The sequence below is a fragment of the Meriones unguiculatus genome, chromosome 11 (genome assembly GCF_030254825.1).
Source record: "Meriones unguiculatus strain TT.TT164.6M chromosome 11, Bangor_MerUng_6.1, whole genome shotgun sequence".
Taxonomy (NCBI): domain Eukaryota; kingdom Metazoa; phylum Chordata; class Mammalia; order Rodentia; family Muridae; genus Meriones; species Meriones unguiculatus.
Window position 1 is genome coordinate 96745912 of NC_083359.1, and position 25113 is coordinate 96771024.

At 41.3% G+C, this 25113-nt stretch overlaps 1 protein-coding gene across 3 annotated transcripts in view; it reads left to right on the forward strand.

Moving 5' to 3' along the window:
• The window catches only part of Sdccag8 (SHH signaling and ciliogenesis regulator SDCCAG8), a 202421-nt gene that overhangs the window by 126274 nt on the left and 51034 nt on the right, over positions 1-25113 (forward strand). For 2 of the 3 annotated variants that reach the window (XM_060364754.1, XM_060364756.1), the window contains 2 exons: positions 40-148; positions 7212-7343. In XM_060364754.1, coding sequence (XP_060220737.1) covers positions 40-148; positions 7212-7343 — 241 coding nt within the window. The remainder of the gene's footprint in view (positions 1-39; positions 149-7211; positions 7344-25113) is intronic. The other variant, XM_060364755.1, reaches the window with a different exon arrangement.

A 25113-nucleotide genomic window follows, 5' to 3' on the forward strand; every position in this document is an offset into this window, starting at 1 on the left:
CACAGACATCTCACATTGGTGGGTTATTGTTACTTCTAGAAAGTGAACAGTATTCACTGCTGACCTCCCAGAACACATTTCTGACAAAGTTAAAAGAAGAATGCTGCACGTTAGCCAAGAAACTGGAGAAAGTCACACAAAAAAGCAGGTAGGTGATCAGGTAACCTTACATAATATTCGTTAGAATACTGTTTACTTGATAGCTAGAATTTAGACTTCAAAGCATTTTTACTTTACTGTAATTTAACATTAAAATTTGTCATCGGTTGAAAACAGGTTTCTGTGCATGCATATTTTTGTGGTTGTCCATCTAGACAACCTTTCTACCCCAAAGATAGACTCGGGCCTTGCGCATGCTAAGCAAGCACTCTATTCTGGCGCTACACTGCAACCCAACTTTCTTCATGGTTATGTATACTCACTTACTTGGCTTTTTATAATGTTCCAATTTAAAAGCGTGGAAGTTCAGGAACAAAGGCCAAGATAACAATTACCATAATAAAAATACAAATAAGCCAAGCAGTTTTACAATCTTATGTTGATAATAGGTGATGCATTTTAATCTATTTCCACAGTTCTAAGGAAACGCATAAACGCTATCTTTAAGGCCAGTCATTTGTGACATTGAAGAGGCAAGGGTGCTTGACATAATTCATACTTAACTCTCATAGCAGCATAAAACAGTAATTAGCTTTTTTTTTTTTTTACAGGTTAAAAAAGCATAATTAGTTTAATAGCTTATGGGTAGGAGAGATACTGTTTGGCCTACATGTTGCTGTTAGCAATGCCTGGAGTCTTAAGTCCATGGTGATATTTATATCTACTACTAAAGAAAGGTCAGGCTTGCTGGATATAGTGGCATGCACTTGCCGTGTCAACTACTCAGCATGCCAAGGCAGGAGGATTTCTTGAGCCCAGGAGTTCTAGGTCAGCCTACACATCATAGCAAGACTGTCTCTGAATAAAGAAGAAAGGAGAAGAGAGGTGAGGATTGCTCAGGAAGGAAAAATCAACCTTTAAATTCCTGTATAAAAGTAGACATTCTTGGGATGTAATTGTTAAACTGACAGCCGGGGCCTGGGCCCTTATTTTCCTTCTTTAAAATTAACCGGTCGCACACAGCACTAGTCTAGTGAACCTGAACCTCCGCACCTGTCGGTCCTGACTGCTACTTTGTACACCGAACATGCTCCTTCATATCTGACACATAGATGGCACCCAATACATATTTATTGAATGAATGATAAATGAATGGAGAAAGCAGGTGTGGTGCTACCCTCCACAGGCTGGTCTGATTTCTGGTGCCAGCCTGTTCCTTTGTGGGTGACAAGCAGTGTGTAGGAAAGAACTCTTTGGGATTCAGAAAGAACTGGATTTGAATCTTAGTTTGTCAGTCATTTTGCTGTGTATGTGCCCTTGACTACATTGTCCTCAGCCTTAGTTTTTTCAGTTAAAGCCATGTTGCAGTATTGTTATGAGATTTAGAAGAACATTTAATAACAGGAAGGACAAGCACACATACACACATGTATTGTCACCCTTCGATAACCACAGGGTGTTGGTTGTAGGACCTTTGCCATACCAACACATACAGATAAAAGATGCTTACATTTGTAACATAAAACAGTGTAGTTACAGAGAACCTGCTCGTATTCTTTCACCTGCTCATATTTGTCATTTTTTTTTGTGTGTGTGGTGTAAGAAATGGAGCTCAGGGCCTAACACATGCTAAGCCAGTTGTCCAGCACTGAGCAGCACCCCGAAGCCTCTCCTGTATATTTGAAATCACCTCTAAGTTAACTATAGTGCCCAGTTCAACGTAAATACTATGTGATTAGTTGTTAAAACTGTACCGGGTAAAAAAATAACCACAGGAAAATGCACGTGCTCTGTACAGACCCAGCATTTCCTTCTGTGGTCGGCTGCGCTGCAGAAGAACCCACGGCTGGGCCAGGCAGCTGTAAGCCCCCGGCACAGTGCTCGCTCACCATAGTGAGGTACAGGGCTGTCTCAGCACACACTTCACTAACTGGGCAAGAGCTGAGTCACATTTTCTCATGGGCAAAGTCTGTTTTGTGATGAAAATGGAAATAGCTGTAGGGCCAACAGAACCCAGAAAGGATGGGGCTCATGACTTTGCGGATCAGGCTCTGACATCTGGCTCTGACACTGAAGGATTAAGATAGTAGCATACAGACTCTCTGAGCTCCTTCAAATCTAAGGCTTTCCAAGTAGTGAATGCTCAACAAATTGTTCTGCTGAAAATGTTTTATATGCTTCCCGAAACAGTCGATAGAATTGTGACTCTTAAGGTGTGGTGCGTGTGAGCTCTTGATTTCTCGTACATCCCACCTTGTTTCTCCCCCAGTTTCTACAAATTAAGGCATTTTTACCCTTACCATTTGACATTTTATTTTGATATTTTCTTCTGCTGCAAAACCACGTATAAATTCCCAAAGATTTCTTTTAAAATTCTTTTATTTCTTTTAAAATAAGAATCATAATGTAGTAAGACCTGTCACTTCAGGACATGCTTCTGTCTGAGCCAAACTTTTGGGGTAAATAATTTCTGCAGGCCTGTAAGGGGAGGGATTCTTAGTTTCTAAAGTTCTCTTATTATGGGAACTCAGTCTCCGGAATAATTACTTAATGCATGTAGTAGTTTTGGTTCCGGTTTTTCTCGAAGTACTGTAGTAAAATTTTTAATGAAAATAAAACATGATTTTTATTGATAGTAAAGAGACATTTCCTCCTTTTCTTGCTAAAATCTCTCTAAGCTCTCTGTGTTACTCAAAATGCCTTGTTAAACAAATGGATTCAGAGCATTGAAAATATCCTTTTCCACTTACAGATCTAGGCATTTGACTAGAGCCCATGAGGAAATCACTAGAGAAGCCGACAGTCTATGCCCCCATGCCCATGCGTTCTGCCTCTCTGCCCAGGCACTGCAAGGCTGCTCTTGGAAAATGTATTGTCACTGTGTGTGTGTGTGTGTGTGTGTGTGTGTGTGTGTATTTGAGAGACAGACAGACAGATAGAGAATGTCTGCATGTGTGTACATGTCTGTGTGTGTGTGATGTATTTTATGGCAATGATGATTGTGTCAGTCTCAGAAGCCTCTTTAGCTATCAGCCAGTACTTTGCAGTATGTGTATTCTGTCTGCACTGTGCATATAGTGGTGCCTGAAATCCCAGGGCTTGTGAATGACATGTCCCATTTTAAAATGAGGACTGAAATCCTGGTTCATACCACGTATCTTTTATAGCTTGTGTTTGGCCATCAATTAACTCCAGTTTGCTTTTAATTGGCACCAGGCAGACATTCTGGCTGGTTTTAGTTGAGCATAAACTGTAGCTACCCCTTCCCTCCATATCCTGTAGTACACTGAGAGCTTATATAATTACAAGGCTGCTGGGGAGATTAATGGGTGTACTCAAATATCTTTGGTACAATTGATTTTTCTTTATTGAAGTGAAGTGTTCTCCCTAGACATCTGGGGAAATCCACATTAAAATATTAGAGGCATGGTTTGCATTGTGATCTAAAACCTAGTCTGGAAAGACCTAGGGAATGTTGGACACTGGCTGAGGATGAGCTTGTGCCATGCTGCCAGAGCCCGTACCCACTGGAGAGCAAGCACAGCTCGTTCTAGGTCTCAACCTCTCTCCTTGCGTGCTGGAAGGACAGGAATGAGCACAGAACTGGATCTGCGTGGTTTTGCTTTCCTCATTTTCCTGTCATTGTCACTTGCTGGGTTGCTAGGCCTGTGGATTGATGTCTAGTACTGCCCATTGTGTATTTGTGATTTGCGTTTTGTAATTAAGAGGAACAATGGGAGTCCATGGGGTCTCGTTATATATAATGGTTGGTTTAATTTGTTTCACTTCGATCTTGTTAATTGTAAATTGATCATTAAGATTTGAATTCTAATCTGTCACCAGGGTTGTGAGTATTGAGGCTAGAGTAATGATCCTGGTTTTAATCACTGATGATGAGAAACAAATTTTATAATTTTGGTACATATTGCAGTTCATATATTTTAACACTGTATTTTATGGTGTTATAAATATTGTTAAATGACTTTTAGTGTAGTTTTACTATGTGGACTATAATGTATAAATTATATTACTGTTTTGGCAGCAGTAGGTATCCAACTGTGTGAGTTTAATTGAAGTAAAAGAACACACACCCGGTCGAACTATTTTTTTTCCCTTGCATGTTTAGATGATGTTAGGTTGAGCTGCTACAAAAATTATATTCTACAAAAGGAGGCTGACATTGGCCTTCTGTTAACGGTTACCAAAAGTCAAATCAGAATCCAAAAGAATAAAAAATTAACGTGTCATATTTTTCTTTAAAAGCAATTATCATTGTAATCTGAATTATAGTAGTAAAATGGCTTTCATTCATGCAAATGCAATTACACACTATAGCTGCTACATAAAATGCAGGGGAAGTTCATGCTTCTAGAAAGCCAGAAATTACCTACATTTCTATGAAAATGAATTGGAGTCATTTTTCTTTTTATATGGGAGCAGGGTAGGCATAGTTTTCTGTTTTCTCTTTTCCCTTTGCAAACCCCTAGTTGTATGACTATATTGTCAGCTCTACCCAAATAAAGAAGGGTGTGTGTACACATTCAGCGAAGCTGTATTGTATGACCACGCTGGTAGGCAAGTTGCCATTATAAATAAAGGGGGAAAAGCAAAATGTAAAAGGCAGAAAAGATTGTTACAACAGCACATATTATAATAGTCTATTCTTTAAAAATAACATTTATATGTTTGTGCTTACTGAAGACATCTCACTGTAGGGAATCATAAAGAAGAATGGGAAACATTTTCCTCTGACATTACTATCTTGGGATAATCACTGCTATTTTTGACAATGCTTCTTGCCAGTCATTTTTCACGTGTGTGTAAATGTGTCGTGTAAAGTGATTTATGTCACGATAGATACACACAGTCTACGCTGTTTTACTGCTTTCTATCTGTCTCATTACTGAACACTTTCTCAGTGACTACTCCAGAAACAAAACTGTAACTGAATTATTTGTATAATAATTCACTAGATGTCTGTGATATTTTCAACTTTTAGCTGTTATAGTTATAACTACAACTTTGTATATAATTAAATTTTAGTGATTCTTTTACTAGAGATGATAAAAGGTAATTGTTGCATCAAAAGCCAGACATATTTTTCAAGGATACTGATGTGTATAATTTTGCCAAATATTGAATTAAATTCTTCTTAGTTTATATGTCCCTATATAAATACGTGGCAGCAAAAAGTGAAAGATTCACAGAAAAAAAAAAAGTGAGTGTGAGCATTGCCCAGTGCATGGACATGGAACTACCCCTTTAGAGCTGAACACTTTTAAAATACGAATTCAGTATAAAAATAGATAAAATTGAGAAAAAGGTGGACAAACAAAAGGGAAAACTTCTACCTGCCGGAAGCTGTCAATATGAATATGTGGTGCCCTCCCAAATAACTTACTGTAAAATGGAATTGCATTATGCATGCTGATTTCTAATGTTTCCACTTGCTTATCAAAATATCACATTTTAGGTCAATAACTAACACTAATAAATAGTCATTATCAAAATCTTGATTTGTTGTAAAATAAGCAAGATAGCTGATGTCCTGTTGACAGAATTCTGGATAAAGTTTCCATGTTGGGTCATAGACCAAGATTCTCTCTCTAAGCAGTGCTACAATGAATATAAACATAAGCATATGGCTTTTCAAATATATGGTTTTGAGATGTAAACGTTTTATACTTTGATATTGTAAAGTCTATTTTTCTTTGTGCTTTTCTTTGAAAATGGCACCTTTCTTCTCAGAAGTAGCTTAAAATTGAGTGCTGGGGTCTTTTCCATGGCTTTTATTCTTTTCCTAATCTGGTTTAAGGATTTTTTTTTTCTTTGCAAATTTGTTTGAGTATATGATAGGAGAGATGCTAGTTTGGGAAGAAATACTAAATTCAAAATATTATTATAATGTCTAGATTACTTTTGTATTGGGTGTAACTTTGAGTGGATGGATGTGAGGCATGTATTCAGGTATGTAGACTATTACAAAGATGTGTGCTTTCTTAGCAGGAGAGGCAAGTGCAGATTGAGTGCCTGAACTGAGTTTAAAAATGAGATAAAGAGGCAGGCACATCTTTGTGAGTTCAAGGCCAGCCTAGTTTACAGAGTGAGTTGTAGGACAGCCAGGGCTACATAAAACTCTAAGTGGGGGTGAGGAGATAAGCCATACTCTGTCCCACTTGTAAAACTGGTGAGAAAGGCGAGACACAGAGCATAGTTCAGAAAGATGGACTCTAAGGAGAGGTCTGGGTAAACAGAGGTAGTTTCCAAGCCATGCTGACATGTGGAAAGTGGAGGCTGGAGGCGCTGATTTGAGCAAGCTCCCTTTAGCATACCCTTGGGCAGAGATGAAAGTGCAGAGTGAGGTGAACTGCCCCTGCTGGTGTGATCTTGGTGATGAACAGTTTGTGGGATAGTATTTCCTCAGTGAATCCAAAGTCTTCCTGAAGAGGACCAAAGGTGCCTGTGCATGATAAAGCAGTCCTGTCTGGGGGGAGAAAATGGATTCAATGTTGAGAGTGTTTTATTAACTTAAAAATTCCACTGACTTCTGATGACACAGTAGGCATGAGGAAATAGTGTCAATGCTGCAAGTTAGATCTAGAAAAGGACATAACTTTGCTTAGATTTCTTTCTGACCTTTCCTGAAGACTTGTTTTTTTAAGAGTTAGGATTGTCAGCCAAGACGCTGAAGATGTAGTTTATGTCCTGAAAGACATCGGCTGTCACCACAGGAAATCTCTGATGGCTTTAGTCTGGGTGCAGGTTGTCCTCCACTCCGGTTACAGTCCTGACTGTGTGCAGTCTAGGAGTGGGATGGAAACAGGTGACGGTAGTACTTCCAGAATATAGACTTCTGTGGTTGCACCAGTTCCCCCTTGGAACTGGAGCTCTCTACCTTGTCTCTTCAGAGCTGTAACTGGAGTCCCTATGATGAAATATCCTTCTACTATGCATTTTGATTTTTCTGAAATATTTTTGATATAAGATAATTTTTATTTCACTTATGGCTGAAGTATAGACTTTAAGATAATGCTAAGGTTTATACAATAAAAATACATTCCAGTAAGTTGAGTCTCTGCTCTCTACTCTGTCTGTGTTTCTACCCTCTCTAGATCGGAAATAGTTCGACTCAGTCAAGAAAAAAGATACCTTTGTGAGAAGCTAGAGAAGTTACAGAAGAGAAATGACGAATTGGAGGAACAGTGCATCCAACACGGAAGGGTACATGAGACAATGAAGGAAAGGTAATGTGGTTCCTAACCCAGGATGGGTCGACGGCATACTGAGGGTGTCAAAGCCACAGACAGGAGAGTTCCTGTGGCATAATTAGGAATTAAGGTTGTTGAACTAACCAGCTGTGTTCTCAGCAAGCTATAGCTTGCTTGTAAAACGTGGGGTGCTCTCATTGCATTCAGAGAAAAGCACACATTCTCTTCCACTATTTTCTGAAGACAATGGATTCACCATAGAACTGTGCTGAAACCATTCCCCTTTCCAGTACACATTAAGAGTATTATAGCGTAACAGTATTTCAGACTTTTTTCCCTAGCTGTTAGGCTCTAATATAGTGCAGGCAAGACAAACCATGCAGAAGAGATAAAGAGGTCAAGGCCTTTGCTGTGGCTGTACTGTGCACCAGTGGCTTCTTGTAAGTAGTGTTTCTTTAAGTCAGGCAGCATGCCTGAGCTTCCTTGTCTGCCCACATGCTGGTGCCGACAGTTGCAATAATCCTTTTATCTTAAGATGGAGTAAGCCACTGGCTCATAGTAGGCACATAGTAGGTGCTGTCAGTGGTTAGCACTCTCTTCTCCAGAGGTAAAAACTCTGTTCACAGGGAGCAATGGATTTGCTCAAAGTCACATATGGAAGGGTTCAAACTCAAATCTTGAGGGACTGACTCCAGATTCCTTTTCCCTTTTGTGTAGTATTTGATTGGCACTTTATTTTATTTTGTAAGTGTGGCCCCCTTTTATGGTTATACCATTTCTAAACCCTGGTCATACAGTTCCCCCAAAAGTAAAATCTATGATTTTGTAGCAACAGTGAGTAGATTTCGGTAGACTTGTACTTGCATGGTGAGCAGCTGTTAGCTTTCCCATGGAGATGGCTTCGTGGCTTTCAAGTTCTCATCTCTACTCCATCCCTTAGAGACTTGTGCCTTCTCTGTTTCCATTGATAATAATTAGGAGAAAGTAGAAAAGTGTGTTGATTGCACTTTCTTAAAGTAAACAACATTGAAGGAGACAGTGGTACTGTTTGTTGATACATTGATGACTTTCTCTGTTAAGTAGCCCAGAATGTGGGCTGCCTTCCTCTGCTGGCAGGTTAAAGTACGAGTAGTGTAATAAAATGCAAGGAAATAATCATTAATCCATTAATTTGCACAATGTCTTGCTAAACTCAGATAATATTCTTTGTTATGGGTCAGCAAACTTTTGGTTGGTTTTTTTGTTTGTTTCTTTGTTTTGTAAAGGTCCAAGGGGTAAGTCTTTTAGCCTTACAAGCTACATTTGGTGAGTGTGTGTGAGTATGTGTGCATGCCTCTTACACTGGCATACTGCTTTTTAATTCATAAAATATACATATGTTCACTATTTCATGTGCATTGAGGCAAGCCTGGAAAGGAACTACTATTGTCATCTTCATTTCCAGATGGGAAACTAAGGCCTAAAGAGAGAAACCATGCCAACTAGAGGTCAGAGAGCAAATGAATGATTGATCTCTTCAACAAATATTTATTGATTGTCACTATGTGTCATGTGCTACTGGGTCTCCATCACATGCTGAGAACAAAACAGCAAATAGATATGGTTCTACCTTTGGTGGACCTTGCATGGGCTTAGGGAAGCTGAACTGGGGAGCTATGTCTAGGCTGCAGATAGATATTCCCATGGCTTATGAAGAATATTTGAAACCTTGGAGAAGAACAAGTAAGTCATCAGGAGGAAGGAGGAAGTAGGAAGGGAGGGAGGGCTACTCACCCTCAGGAGCAACCACACTTTTAAAGATAAGGTTGAAAATGGACAGAAGAGATTGCCACAAAGCAACCTGAGCAATACATAGAAAGGACTGTTATCAATCTCAGTGAGAAAACAGCCTTGGGGAAGAGGAAGCATCCAAGCAGATGCTAGTCACACATTAACACGGAAAACAGCTCTTGGCCCCGTAATGTGCACATCGCCAGTTAAGTCGGCAAGGCAAATTGTTGGTGCAGACAGTAGATTAGAATAGGCTGAACATTACAGTGATCTGAAAATCTGACATAGCTATCTACCGCTTTTTTCATGAGATGAGATGCAAAGCAATACAGAAAGCCAAACCAGCCAGCTCACTGTGGGGCATGTACAGGGCCCTTGTACATTTTAGAGCAAGGAGGTTTTTGTCCTAAGTTGGAGTGGCTGTGACTCCACTAAATAGTATTATTGTAAATGTCAACAATGTTTCAGTGAACAAGAAAGAAAGAATTTTCTCTGAAGTGAATATGGTCTTGAAGGTTACAATGTTTTTTTGTTTTTTTCCATTTTAAAACAAATACCGAGTCCCATGTTTCTGCATGGAAATCTAACAGGATGCGAGCCCCTGGGTATGCAGAATGATTGAGGCACAGTCACTAGAGTCCTGCTGAGCCGTGTCTTCCCTCATCTGGCCACACATTGTCTTGGGCCCCAGCCGTCCTGGCTGTGCTGGCAGTAGGACAGGACTGTGTCACTTTCCTTTTGGATAATAAGTGAGCAGCTTAAGCAATGTGCATAATGCCATTGAAGCTTCTGATTGAAGCATGCAAGCTAAGAATAAGTTTATACTTGGTAATTCTATAAATCAGGAGATGATCTGTATGAATTTCTCAAATTCCGTTTATTTGAAAGCCACTGTTAAAGATGGAAAATATAATTTTGGATTTTCTATAGTCCAACATTTTGATTTTGTAGAATTAAAACTATTCACAGTTTTCTAAGAAGTACTTAGAATCTAAACCTGAAAATGTAATCTACACCCCATCATTTTCAGACAAAAGAGAAATACTATAAAGGTGCCAGATTATACATTGAGAAAACAAGAATTCCAGAAGAAAATTAAGCTATTTTAATTTGCTTGATTCTATAATATGGATTTAGTTTCAGCTTGATAATTAAGGAAATATTTTGGTGCTAGACTATATTTTTGTTATTGGCTAATCATGCCATTTTCTTATATAATTGATACATTAAATGATTATGAAATAGAAAATTTTAATATGAATCTTCACATTTATGACTATTTTAAATAAAACATTTCTACTCGAAAGTTTCCTGCTTGTGTTTTCATGTGATAATAAGGGAATGTCTTAGTGATTTCTAGGAGAATTCTCAAAGCTGTGGTTCTATGAAACCAGTTTAAGAGCTGAGAGAAATCTGAGGGTATTTAGTTAGGAAGAGAGGCAAGGTTGTAAAATTTCTGAGAATCAACAGGTATCAAAACACCAAGCATTAAGCAAGGGTTAACTTTGGACTGAGGAGCTCCCTATCCAATCCAGCAACTGCAGGACAGCTTGATGGCTTTACAGCTTTTGAGGTGGGCCAAGGCCAGGTGTGTGTACTCTGTGTGTGGTGGGATCTCACCTATCCTGTACCCTATTCACCAAGGGATTCATGAGTGTGGTGGACCTCCTGAGCTCATTACCATGGTTACAGAAGTACATCCTCTATACTTGGATGGGGTGCTAGCCAGCTTCCCATCATTCCAACAAACACCTAACATACTCACTTTATGAGAAGAACTGGGATGTCTTTTGGCTCACAGTGTTAAAGGTTTCTGTGCAAAGTTCATTGATCCTGTTGCTTTGAGCCTTTGGCAGTGCTGTCCCAGTGAAAGCTGACAGAGAAAAGCTGCTTGTTCCATGGTGGCCCTTTACAGTAAGCTTTTTATTGTGTCACAAGATCCCTGATAGCATAACTTAAGGAGAAAGGCTTATTTTAGATCCTGGTTTCTGAGGCTTTAGTCTGTCTTTGGCTGGTTCCATTACTTTGGGGAATGCGGCAAAGCTGGATACCATGAGAGAGTGTGCCTGAGCAAAGCCATTCTGTCTACCAAGTGTCAAGAAGCAGGAAGGGCCAGAGCCTGAGGTAAAATACAGCCTTCCAGAACATGCCCCTCAGCCACCTATTCCCTATAAAGAGGCCCCACCCCCAAGTAGTCTGGTCAGCTATGGACTAACCCATTGATGAGGTTTGTGCTCTCATTTGTCCAGTCTCCTCACAGTAGCACCACCAAGTAGTGATCAAGCCTTCAACATGTGAGCATCTGAGACCCTTTCATATCTGGAGTATAAGAGTGAAGAAGTAGAGACGGGAGAGAAGGCAAGCTGGCGGTCCACAGCCCTCTTCATGGACATTCCTCCTGTGACCTGAAGCTCTCCCAGCAGGCCCCACTTCATGGAGTATTAATCTGGGGGAATAGGGTTTTTAACATATATCCAAGCAGAAAGGCTAAGTGAGGCATTGTGGTGAGTCGGCAGTGCTGAGTAGCCATGGCACAACTCACTGTCTCCTAGGAGGTCACTCAGGGCTGCTCCAGGGCAGAGAGGAGGATAGTGATGCCCTAGGAGCCTGGCCTCTGATGGCCACCTGGGAAAGACATCCTTCTTCTGACTTATATAAACCAAAATCTAAATGCTCGATTTGGGGCATAGGGTTTAAAATATGTTGCTAACCCTGGGATACTTTCCTGAATCAGACATTTCTAATTTAGAGGAGTCACCACAACTACACCTCACTGGGTGATGATGAGAAGGGGAGCCAAAATTCTAGGCTTTCTTCCCCAGTTCTTTTATTCAGTCTAAAAGCCTATCAAGTGAATGTTTTAAAGGGTCTGAAATTTGGGTTTTGTAAGCCAAAAGGACTTGCTGAGAATGTTAATTTGATATTGTACTGGTGGTTCTCTTGCCCCACACACCTCCTGCAGAACAGCACAAGCTCTGATCATTTGAATTGCTGTGATCCATGAAAAGGACATTTAGGTACTATTTATCATCAAGGTTGTATTGGGATAATTTTGGTTTTCATGTGTTTGTGTTTTTTTCAATTAATGATACAGCTTTTATCCTAGTAATTCAGTTTGCTTCGGGTTGTTTTATTAACCCATCAAAGTAGAGCGATGTATGTCTGCCCCAGTGGTGCAGCGCCTTCTCAGTGACTAACTTCAGGGGCTGAGGAGACAGCTGCGTGGGCAGAAAGCACTTCCAGAGCAGGTATGAGAAACTGAGTTTGAATCATTGCAACCTATGTAAAAGCAAGACACTGTGAACAACCTAGGAGCCCTGCTCTGGGGAGGTGGGAGGCAGACAGAAACCTGGAAGCTCGTGGCTGGCTAATCTAGAGCAGGTCTACCCACAAGACACCTTGTCTCAAACAAGGTAGACGTGAAGTCTAACGCTGAGTGGTCACCTGACCTCCACATACCTGCCATACATGCATGTCCTTATTTACACACATGGATGCACCTGCATGCAAGCATGTGCGCGCACACACACAGATTGTATGAATTGTAATTCAGAAGCAGATCGTCTATCTCATCTCTTGCTAAAGCAGATGGGTGTGTAATCTTTGCCTCCTATCCTGTCACCACCACTTTTGCATAGAGAGGGCCTCCTTTGGATATGCTGTTTGCAAGTCTGTTTTTATAACTGACAGCATACTATTAAATGTGAATTTACAAAATGTCTGGGCTATTTTAGATTTATATACTTTTATGTTATGCTATACAATTATATATTTTTATAAAGAAAGTGGTAGGTGATTAATATGTTAAACATTTGATTTTTTAATAGTTTATTATGTGCATTTTCAGTGGTTTCACTGACCACAGGCTTATGTGAATTAGATGTCTGTTTCACCTGTGAAGTCCAAGGACAAGCTGAGAAAGCTGTTTAGTGGAAAGGAGGGAGCAGTGAGAATTAGAACTGCTTAGAAAAGTTTACTGCTTTCCTAAGACTGTACCAGAATTATAAATTAGTTGTGATTCATGAGCAATTTCTCTAAAATGCATTATTCTGGGCAGTGCTGAAATATGCCTAAGATGTCAAGAAGCTGTGTTTGACCTGAATTAAGATTGCTGCCTCCCAGTAGACAGGAGGTTTCCCTCTTTCAGGAGCTAAGATTTTATTTTGGGTTAAGGACTTGTTTGAAACAGCCTGTGAAGTTACATTCACGGAACAGGGCAGATGCTATAATAGCTGACCACCTGGGAGTTGATGAAACTTAAAGGAACACAACAGAAGAAACTTAGAAAAATACCAAAGACATAATTCTATCGTTTATAATTTTGGCTACAGTAAGCTCAACTCCCAGTAAAGGAGAAAGCCTGATTCTTGTTTGTTTCTTGAGTGATTACTTTTGTTAGTCAGCTTTCTGTCACATAACAAACTACCTAAGACAGCTCTGTGTGTGTGTGTGTGTGTGTGTGTGCGTGTGTGTGTGCGTGCACGTGTGTGTGCATGTGCGTGTGCGTGCGTGCGTGCGCACGCGCATTCATGTGTGTAAATAAGGACATGCATGTGCGGCATGTACGTGGAGGTCAGGTGACCACTCTGAGTGTTAGACCTCAGCTTCTACCTTGTTTGAGACAAGGTGTCTTGTGTGTAGATGTAACACCGTGTCCGGAAAGCAGGAAGAAGTACAAGGAGGGACCTGGAACCCCACAGCCCCCTTTAAGAACATACCCTACCCCAGGGATTCCGTACTAGGCCCACCTCCTAAAGGTTCCACCCCATCCCAGTAGTATCGCCCTTAGTCACATCTGACCTTTAGCATTGTTATGATGTGCTTGGGTGCATCGCTGACCAGGCCCACATCCCCGCCCTGGTGAAATGTGTAAGCTCCTCCTGGGGCGAGTCCTGTGCTCTTAAGACCTAATGTGGAGACAGTAAGAGGGTACATGTTGTAGGTGAGGTCACACACCAGGCTAGACTCTCTGCTGTCTAGCCTTACAGTCACAGCAAGCTCTTTTCTCTCCAAGCTTCATCTTCCCCATTTTTTCCCGTAAAGTTCTATCTTGCAAGGTTGTGAAATTTGCTTAACACAATAAAGTATGTAGAGCCATGATCAGTGTGGAGTTTACTCACTAGACCTCCAGTATGCACCAGCCTCTGAGCTGTGGACTCTGGAGATCAGTGGGAAGGACAGAGGCTGCTAGCATTGTTTATTTACATTATGGGCTAAATTGGTTCTTGTGATTTAGTCTGTGAACCAAAATACCATGTTTACATAATGTTATTTCTATGGGAAAATGCCTTCTGAATTTTGAATGTAACTTTTGATTTTGAACATTTTGGACTGTAACTTGGAATATCGCTGCGATGTTGTGTTAGTATGTGAATGTGTGTGCACAGTCTGTGTGCTCAGTGTGTTATAGCTGTAATGTTGTGTTAGTATGTGAATGTGTGTGCTCAGTGTGCAGGCTCTCAGCATGAGCCAGTGTCAGCTTAAGAACCCGCTCCAAGTCAGATTTCAAGTGGGATATATTTGCCTAGATGATTTTTTAAAATCACATTTTGAGCATGGTTGGAAATTAGGAGCACTTTTTAATTTTTCTTGAAAGACTATTATTATTTTCGAGAAGTTTTAGGTTCACACATACAAAAAAGCAATTTAATCTACACCTAGTGTTCTCCGCCAGGCAGAGGCTGTCCTGTTGCCGTCATCTGGCGTGTAGTACTGTTGTTCCGGTTAGTAATCCTTCACCAGCACGTCATGGTCAACCTAACCCACTGTTTACATCAGCCTCACACTCAGTTTTATATTTTATTGAAATTATTCATTTGTTTATTATTTAGGCGGGGCACTTATCATGGTACCTGTGTGGAACTCAGAAAAGAACTTGCAAGAGTCTGTTTCTCTCCTACACTGAGGACCAAACTTGGGTCATCAGCCTTTTTGGCAGGCACCGTTATTTACTGGCTCGTTTCTCTGGCCCCATCTACAGTTTCATATATTCTGTCTGTGACATCTATCTGTCAATACAATGTTTTACAGTGCTGTCACTTCCTTATAAATTCCCCGTCGGGGCCTATTTGTCTCTCGTTTGCCCCAGCTTCTGAGCCGGTAAATGTGTATTATTATATTGCAAGGAAAAGCGTGCTTCTGTATTAAAACTGGAATTTCTCCCCTGTAGCTAATGTAAACACGCGTGCTTTGGAGCTCAGGCTACCTTGAATTCCATATTTGCAGAACTTACAGAGTCAACTCTTGAGAACTTTTTCTCTTTTGCTTGCCTTTTTGTTAAGTCGGTAAACTCTGATTAGAAATTTCATTATCCTAATTTAGTGCTTTTTAGTTAAATGGGGTTTATATGTCATTTCTGCAGACAGGTTTGTTGTTTTGCCTAATATTTCCCATAATTTTAAACATTAGCTGTTAAATTTCAACACCTTATTCTGATTTCCTGGCTTGAGTTCTCTTCTGTATCTTCTAGTTTATTAATATATCACCACAGTAATTAACATTTTTTGGCCCTTGACACAAAAGCAAAAGTGCACGAGAACTTTAAGCAGCTTCTGGTGTTAGTCAGGGAGGCAGAGAATGACCATAGGGTAGCATACTGCTGCATGAGCAAATAGACGCAAGATGCTCTGAGAGGGCAAACTGGCCTTTTGCCTGGGCTCACAGGTAAAGAATACATTCAGTGGAGAGAAAACTAGCTAACCCGATGCTGAGGAGAAGCAAAACTGTGTGTAGCAGCGAAAACCTGCTCCTGATGGTCCAGGAGATAGCACTGTGGCTTTCCTTATGACAGGAGGTTGGGGGAGCCAAGGCAGAAAGGAGGAGGAGGAGGAGGAGGAGGAGAAGGAGACCCATCATCCCCTCCTCCTGCTCCATTTACATCAGCTGGACCTCATGCTGTCTGGTAGTCTTGCCCCTACTCCTACCTTTGTATTTCCATGTAGATAATTTTGAGTGGGCAACTTTCAAACTTCATGCTCACTTCTATAGTTTGAATAAGTTGTTCTCCACACATATATATGCTGAATTACTTGTTTGTTTGATGGGATTTGATGTTTGGAGACAGGGTCATCTTATGTATCCCTGGCTGGCCAGGAACTTGTATATAGACAAGACAGGCCTTAGACTGACAACAGTCCACCTGCCTCTGCCTCCTCAGTGCTGGGATCAAAGGAGTCCACCTAAGTGTTGAATCCCCCGAACCCCTACCCCTTAGTTGGTTTCACTAAGAGGTGATGGAACCTGGCTGGAAGAAGTAGATGGCAGGCAGCATCGCAAGTGTCCCAGCACTGAGGGGAAAGATATCCTGGCAATCAGAAGCCAAGGAATATCACAAAGTCACAGCATACAACAAGCTTCACACAAGAGATTTATTGGGAGAAACACAGTGGGGAGGCTGCTTCTGCTTGGGGGAGAGGCAGCAGAGAACTGAGTGGCAGGTAGGTTTTATAAAGGTTTCTTAGAGGTGGGGCTTTCCAGGGTGGCCTGGAATTGGTGGGATTTTGCGAACTGATCTTAAGCTTTTTACTCTGTGGTGTAGAACTTAGCCACCTGAGTTTGAGGGGCGGAGTCTGTGGGCGGAGCCTGGTGGTTGGCGGTACTTGGGGGTGGGGCTTGGCCAGTAGTGAGCCTCAAGGGCCTTGTAAGCATGCCTTTGAAACTTATGCCTGGCCCTGTCCTCTACCTGTGCCTTCCTTTACTTTCCTGTCTGTCACGAGATGAGCAACTTGCCATGACTCCCACTGCTGTGACACTCTGCCTCATCATGGACCTGGAATCAATGGGGCCTAGGACTAAAAGTTCTGAATTTGTGGCCAGAATAAGGAAAACATCCCTTAAAGCTGTTTATGTATTTTGTCGCAGCAATCTAAGAGTCTCCCTTCCTGCCCCCACTCTACTGTTATGCCCATCAAGGAAGTCCCTTATTCCTGATGTGGTTATTCTTATGGTGTGGATTTTGTTTTGCTTTATAAAACAAACTTTGTTTTTGTTTTCCTAGATCTTCCTTTTGACTCTTATATGGCCTATAGTGGAGATGAAGAAGGGGATGGGATTTTCTGTATCCTCCTTAGTAGCAGATGTGAAATATGCTGGAGCTAGTAATAAATCTTTGAAAACATGAGCCATTTTTTTTTTCCAGAGCTAAGGACCGAACCCAGGGCCTTGTGCTTACTAGGCAAACCCTCTACCACTGAGCTAAATCACCAACCCCAACCTGAGCTATTTTCTAGTCTAAAATTGACCATGGTAGAAATATTGAGAGCCTCTGAATCAGAACTTCTTTTCCCCAAAGAGCTGGTACTTTGACATCTGCCATTATACCACAGGCAGATAGATGTTCCTTCCACCCTCCCTCAGTGTCGAGGACCAGGGGTAGGAGGCTCCATCTCATGTAGACATTATTTTGCTTTCCACCTTATTCTTGGAATGGTCTTGCTCATTCTTTATATGGAAACTCCATTTTTTTTTTGAGGCCCTAGCAAAAGGAAGTTCACAGAGAACTAATGACTGAGTGCAGGCTTCTCCTGTCCTCTTGTTTTGAGAGTTGCAGAGGCTCTAGTCACACTCTAAGATAGTCACTAAAGTCCTTAATGTGTTGTTGTCATATACTAAAGTCCTTACTGTGTTCCCCTGCATACACTCTGCTGACAATAGGATGATCGAATTGCCTTGTCTTTGTCCAGGGAAGCAGGTCACCTTTTGAAATTCAGTTCACCCATAATACTCCTCTACATGCATCTTTCATTCCCTCTACCTTTTGCTGTTCTTTACAAGCAGAGCCATGTCCTCCTTGGCTGTGAGCCTTTCCACAGACGTGTCTGTTACTTTGTTTGTTTTGTTTTTCTAGAATCTTTGTATTGACTTCTCATTTCCAAGCTAGCCTGAGTACTATACTCTATTCCTGAGACTCCCCTTCATGCTGGCTATACAATAAGACCCAACCAGACAGTTACTCCTTTCTCTCTGATCTTGGACCAATCAGTGTTTCCTTGTATTCATTCATGTTATTTTTTCCTCCATCCATATTTTAAGTTTATTGCAAGAACTTTCATGCTTTTTCTGGTATTGCAGCAAGCTGTAGGAAAGCAGTGAGCTTGGATAGGGAGGAAACAAACATGCTTCTTGATGACCCTATGATCTAGGACAAGCCAGATGACCTTTTAGCCTTAACTTTAAAGTTTAAAGTAGCAGAGACTGAATGCCATGTGGAATCATTATCGGTCAAACCAGATCGTGTATATGAAAAATGTCTTTATAACCTATTCATGCTCAGGGTCAGACAGTTGCTTCAGTGGGATGAACACTTGCTATAAAAGTATGAGGACTCAAGCTCTGATCCCTGAACCCACATAGAAAACTCTGTAGTGGCCACAGACACCAGTAATCCCAGTGCTGTGGGGAATGGGACAGCAAGATTGCTGGAGTTTGTCGGCCACTAGCCTAATTCCAGGTTTAGAGATAGACTTGACTCAAAGGAACACAGACTGCATAGTGTACACAGACATGCCACGTGCATCACACACAGAGAGAACCTAAAACACACACACAAGTGGTGAATAAATATGGCACATACAGTACTGTCTCAGTGTCAGTATCATGCAGTTGCAGTATCTCTTGAGTAGGTGAGTCCTAGATACCCTCAACGCAACTCTGACATGTAATTAGTGAAAACAACCTGCTGCTACTGGAAAACCATTTATTTACTTGTTTGTTTATATTAAAAGTAGAAATACAGATACTTGTTTAATAAGAAAAGGACAGCCCGTCCAAGAATGGAAGTAGGCTCGTGAGCAGGGAAAAGCATATACCCCGAAAGCAAGAAATCCTTTGAAAGTAACCTCACGGCGATTCTCTTGGGTAGCAGCGTTGTCTTTTGTTGTCAAGTGCCACTGATGCTCTGAGAGCTTGCGCACTGTGCGTGAGTTCACAGCTAACACACAGGGGCGGGGCACAGGGTTGTCTGCTGCCCCAGCCACACTTTGCACTCACTGCATCTCCTCTGTTTCTCCAGTCAGTCAGTAACTTAGAAGGATGTGGGCTCCAGGCCTCCAGAGTCGTCTGCACAAAGCTCGACAGCAGCTACATCCAAGAGTCAATTTGTCTGCTAGGAACTTTACAGGACGATTCGCCTTCACGGGCTTCCTGCTTACAGCAATACCCAATGGTTTTCTGAAAATACCTCTAATTCCTAATGGAACATACAGTGCCTTGTGGTTGCAGATAGGAGTTTCTGCAGGCTCTTTGCCTAAGTTCTGGTCCCAGCCTCTGAACCTGCTACTGACCTTGGGCAGCTTCATTTAGACAGGCACCTTGGCCAGCTGCCTGTCTAAATGAAGAGGAAGGAAACTCCGTATCTCCTGGGTTACGTCTGTCTGGCATATGGAAGAGAATATATGCTTTTGTTAAATAAAATAGTAACTTAGGGGTTTTAGTTTACAATTCTTACATAATAGTAAGTAATTAGTAAGTAAAACACGCCAGAGGAAGAGGGAAAAAAGGACACAGGACATCCAGGACATCCTTTGCACTGAGCACGCTCCCCTGATATATGCATAGGGATGCAAAAGCTCCCCTTTCTGGGAAATGCTAATTTTAGACCACTGTTGTGGAACTGTGCCACAAGGTCTCTCATTTTCGCTGATGTGGAAGAGTAGCACTCATGGGGTCACCTGCAGTGGAAGGCGTGGGCTTGCCTGTGGAACTGTGTGTGGCCTGCGCACAGCAGCGCTCTGCCCGCCCAGCCAGTGCTGAGGTTGCCCTGGGCCAGAGGGCTGGCTGCTGTGCAGACACCCTGCTCGTGATGTTCCTTTGGGGATTAGGGAACAGATCAATGCCCTTACCGCTTCTAAGACATGCTGGCCTGTGGGTAGGTGAATACATGTATGTATAGGGAACAATTTCTGCTGGTGATGGAGGGTTAACAGACTAAAGCTCATGTTTGGCTTTATGGTGTCTCGATGCTCTATAGTGATCATCCCCGGATCATTGTTTCTGAGAAACTAGTTGGTTTAAAATAGTTACTATCTATAAGAGAATTTTTGTATATGAGCACAGGCAGGTCTGTTTTCTCCTTCTCATCCATGGTGAATAAATAACAGAGAAAGAGTAAGTCTTTAAAGGGTTTTATGTAAATATCTAACAGCAGCATTAAGTGCCCTTGATTCACACCTGGTTTATGCAGTGCTAGGAATGGGGTCCAACCCAGGGCTTCCTGTGTGCTAGACAAGCACACAGCATCCACAGCTCTTGGTACATGGAATTTTAATCCTCCATCTACGTGTCAGAAAACTCTGGGCTCATTGAAATTTGTAGACACAGATATATCATGTGGACCTCAGGCTTTGTTTGTGCTGAAGTTGTTTGATGCAAGCTGAGCCAGCTCTTCAGAAGAAATCAGTGTCAGTTCATTGGAAATAGCTTACAGCCTCTAGAAACTGCTGGACTTATGCAGAAAGGAATGCCTCAAATTCATCTTTATTCCACTAGAGATCTCCACTCGGAACGGTGTGCAAATCAGAAGAAATCTTTACTTTCTGGTTCAAATCCTAAGTTATACTCTGTACATATATTTATAGGTGTGCCTATTCTAATAAGGCCAGTTTTCCATGGCAAAAAAAACTCTTCTCAAGTCTAAAACAAAGCTTTAAAATTCAAGTTCCTAAAATATTTCAAATGGACAGTAATTAAAGTAAATCCATGATGCTTATGTCTGAGTTCTGAGTCTGGCTGTAAAAGAAACGGCATGCCATATTCTGCCCAGAGTGATTTTTTACACCCACATCGACAGTGTTTCTTGATGCCGAGGGTTTGTGGAAGCTGTTTCGAAGGCTGGCAGTTTGAGGCAGATGTGAAGCCATACCTCTGGCATCTCTGGCTATCCTGTAACTGTAAAAACCATGTAGCCATCTGGGTAACAAAATGGCCGAGGTCGGTCCACACCCATGATCCTAAGTGTAGAGAAGATGTGTGTGACTTCATAGACACCAGATTTACATAAAGGAGATCTGTCAGGCAGGAAGTATATGGCAGAAGGCTGGAATGTGTCTGTAGCCAGCTTCCTGAGGTCATCTTTCCTCAGACAATCAAGTGTACCGCACCGTCCAAATATGTCACATTGCCACTGGATCTGTGTCACTCGATCTTCAGGAGAGCCCTGATGGTCATAGCTAACCTGGTCTGTGAGAAGCAATAAGAGGGAAGGTTGAGCCTGCAGGTGCCCTTTCTACAAACATAGTTTCTGATTTTTTATTTTTATTTTTTTAGAAAAAAAAAAATCCAAATTAGAATCCCCAGTCACAGAACCTTCTAACATTAAATGTTAAAGCTAATTTAATCTTCCTGGAGAAAACTCACTCTTGTTTTAGACTGCAAGATTGATTCCCAAGCCCACGTTGGTCTCCTAATCTCTGTAACTGTTTGGCTGTATACCTCCAGTTAGAGCCTTTAGACTTTTTGCTGATTTGCTTGGCATGTCGCCAGCAAAATACTCCATTAACATTCCAATCCTTTCCCAATAATTGAGACAATCAATTTACATAAAACAAGGCACAATTATAATTTTATGTACAATTTAAATTCTATAGAAAATAATCAGAGTGCAATAAAGAGGGACACTTATTTTGATGCAAAGGGATGTTTTTATCGTCAGTATTAAACAAATCTTTGATATTTTCAAAATCCTCCCTGCATCCTCTTGGATGGAGCGAGCACAGCTCTGTTGTTTGATTGTAATGTGGGATCAAGTGCATGCCGCCTTGCACGCTTGGGAAACGGTGTGACTCCCTCTCAGAGCCCTGTCAGTGGAGAGGGTGGACATAGAATAAGGTGGCATGTGTTTCCTACTTGCTAGGAGACAATTCTTGTGGGGCAGGCAGACAGCCAGTGTCTGTTGCGCTTGTTTGTTTTTGTCGTGGCGTTAGTGAGCGGGACGAGTGGGACAGTCACTCGCCTTTGCCTGCTGCCACAGACCGGGCACCTATGGCTTGACCAGGGCTTGCATGTTGGATCCTAAGGAAGGGCTGAAGGGAATTTGAGAACTACGTGTTAACGTGGGGCAAACATCTGATGGTGGCAGGCCTTTGTGTGCAAAGTCATTACAGGGAAAGCCTCAGACTCCAGCCAGAAGCTTTGCAAAGCAGCGTGGCTCTCTGAGCATGCCTCAAGCTGTCATGGCTCTCCTTTTACCAGCTTTTAAAGAGGCTGGTGTGTCAGTCAGAAAATCTAGAACACTGGAGAAATATTATTAGGAAGAATGCAGTAAGAAATAATGACAAGATAGAAAACAAATCCGTTCCGAGCTGGGAATACATTTGGCTTCCACTCGCCGTGTCTGCCTGTTTCCATGAATGGTCCAGAATAGAAACCGGGTGTTTAAAATCGCCCTCCCTTTCACATGCTCTCCCCCTCCTTTCTCCCTTCCTCTTCAGTATTAGTAGACTTACTATTTTTATTATTTTTATTTATATTCCTAGTTTTCAATACTTGCCATTTGTGTGGATAACACATTGATTTTTAATGAAATATTTTGAGACTCTTGGAATAGCTGAATCATAAAAGAAACTTGAAATCTATATAGACTCCCAGACAGCATATAATTCAATATCACATGGGGTTACTCTGCCTACTTATGAATGGCAGATGGGAGTGTTGAAAAATGATGCGAAATTAGATGGAAGACTGTTGTCTTTGTTAAAAAAAAAAAAAAAAAAAAGTCTGGTTTATGGTTTATATAACCTCAGCATAGAAGGCAGTTTAGGTACCGTTTCAGTTAGCAATTAATAAAGGAAATAAATGTTAAGTTCATCTGTTAATTAATTTTCTTTTTATCTAAAAACACATGTTTTGACAAGCCTCACTTCTGGCAAAGTAGTTCTGGTGCAGCTTGCATTAAGTGTTCTATTGTCGTCTGTCTGTCCTGAGGCCCGTGGCTGGGCCTGGTACAGGGTTGGTCAACTCATTCCACTTGGTGTGTTTGCAGCTTCAGACCGGCTGCAGGCCTAAGGTAAGTGTGGTTCTCTCCAGCAACTCAAGACTTCAGTGAAGGGGGCACGGTTTCCTCTGGTCAGGTTTTGTCTCCCATGCCCAATGTAAACAGCTGCCGGAAGTGCTTAGAGCATCGTTCTTGTGTGTCCGTCCAAGGGCTGTGGCTCCATTTGTGTTTGTGATCCGCTTTTGGCATTTTAAATTAAGACAATTAACTTTTGTTTTGTTGTTGTTGTATTTTTGTGGTATTTTTTTTTCTTTCTTTGGTTCTTTTATTCACCTATTAGATATTTAAGGTACAAAGTAGGTCTCTTCATTTTTAAATTAAACAAGTATTTTATGTTGGAAACTTAACATTTTTAAATCATTTTATATAAATGGATAATTATGTATTTGCTTTGTAATAAACATTTCTAAATGACTTTACTCCAACTTTACTTGTTCTCAATATTAATAATTTTTATATTCTCTCCTAAATATTTTTATCTATTAGGTGCCTAACAACGAATAAATGTTTTGAGGATCCCTGCCTGTTGTATATGAGCCAAATATCAGAAAATGACTTTTGGAGACTTAGAAAAGGCCTGAATGATTATGTAGCTCCACCTCAGCTCTTGTCACCCACACCCACTCTTCGCCTCCATTCTCGGCATTCAGACCACACGGATGAGGATGAGGAAAGAACCTATTGTCTGACTTCTAGCCTGATGTTCTCTGCTCTTCTCACTCAGTCATCCCTGTGCTGTGAGGAGCACAAGTAGACAAGTACTAAAATGCGAGAAGAAATATTGAATGGGCAGGAGTTTGTTTAACACACACACACACACACACACACACACACACACAACCAAGACTTTTTCTTTGTAAGTGGATAATCTGGTTTAGGCACAATGTGTTTGGTTTGGATTGGTTTGGTTTGGTTTGGTTTGGTTTGGTTTGGTTTGGTTCCATTCCATTCCTTTCCGTTCTGTTCTGTTCCAGATAGACCATCCCTAAACTGCATCTTCTGTAGCACTCAATTTTAATTTTCCTAAATAAGCTACAATCATACAGACATTTGGTAAGCAGCACTTGTGTGGAATCTGCTCTTTGGTGTTCCTCTCAGTACAAAGTCTTCTGTATGTATTTTGTGCATACGTTATTTTGTGTTTGAGATATCCAGTTGAACCTTTAAACCATTCCTCTTTGTTTTCATAAAATCAGTACTTTAACAATTATATTTCTGAGTTTCTGAATATTTAATTGTATTAGTATTATTAGCCTCACCATGCTTGGGAAGAAACAAAGCTGGTTTTGAGAAGAATAATCTTACAGGTGGGAACGGAAGTGCCATGTATGCTGGAGAGCAGCAGCAATGTGCTGATGGACATGGGTGTGCACAGTGACTGTCCCTGGAGTCTGAGAATGAGGACAGTGTTGGTCCATTTCTTCACTCGAGTAAGTAGGGACCCATTTGGACCACATCTCTTGCAGTTTGAAAGAAACTGCTGGAATCAAAGTGAAAATGCACAACATCACAGGTTTACATTCTCCTTGAACACCTCTTGTTTCCTTTTGTATTATTGCAAAAACCCTCCAACCTGGAGACACAAAACAGGGACCCTTTTCTTTTTATTTTCTGCTTCCTGTCCTGGGTTAACAATATCTACCTCATCCTGCCCAGAAACTGGGCCAGGGTAAATTTCTTATACCAAGCAAACCCTCACCACCTGAGGGACCACCCTTCTTGTTAGGTTCTACTGACCTGATACCCCCTGGGGATGACAGGGGTGGAGGTTGTGGGGGTGGAGTCATATGCTGTCACAGACAGGAAACTGAACTAATTTTTCCATAAGGTCATGGGAGGATAACTGTTAGAAGAATATATTGTTGAAAATACAAGTGACTTTTAAATGGATTTAGATAACTTCAATTTTTAAAGGTAGGGCCTCACTGTGTAGCTCTTGCTGACCTGGAACTTCCCAAGTAGTTCAAGCTGGCTTCAGACTCAGAGATCTGCCTTTCCTTTCTGAGTGCTGCGATCAAAGGCATGTGTCACCACATCCAGCCAGATTAA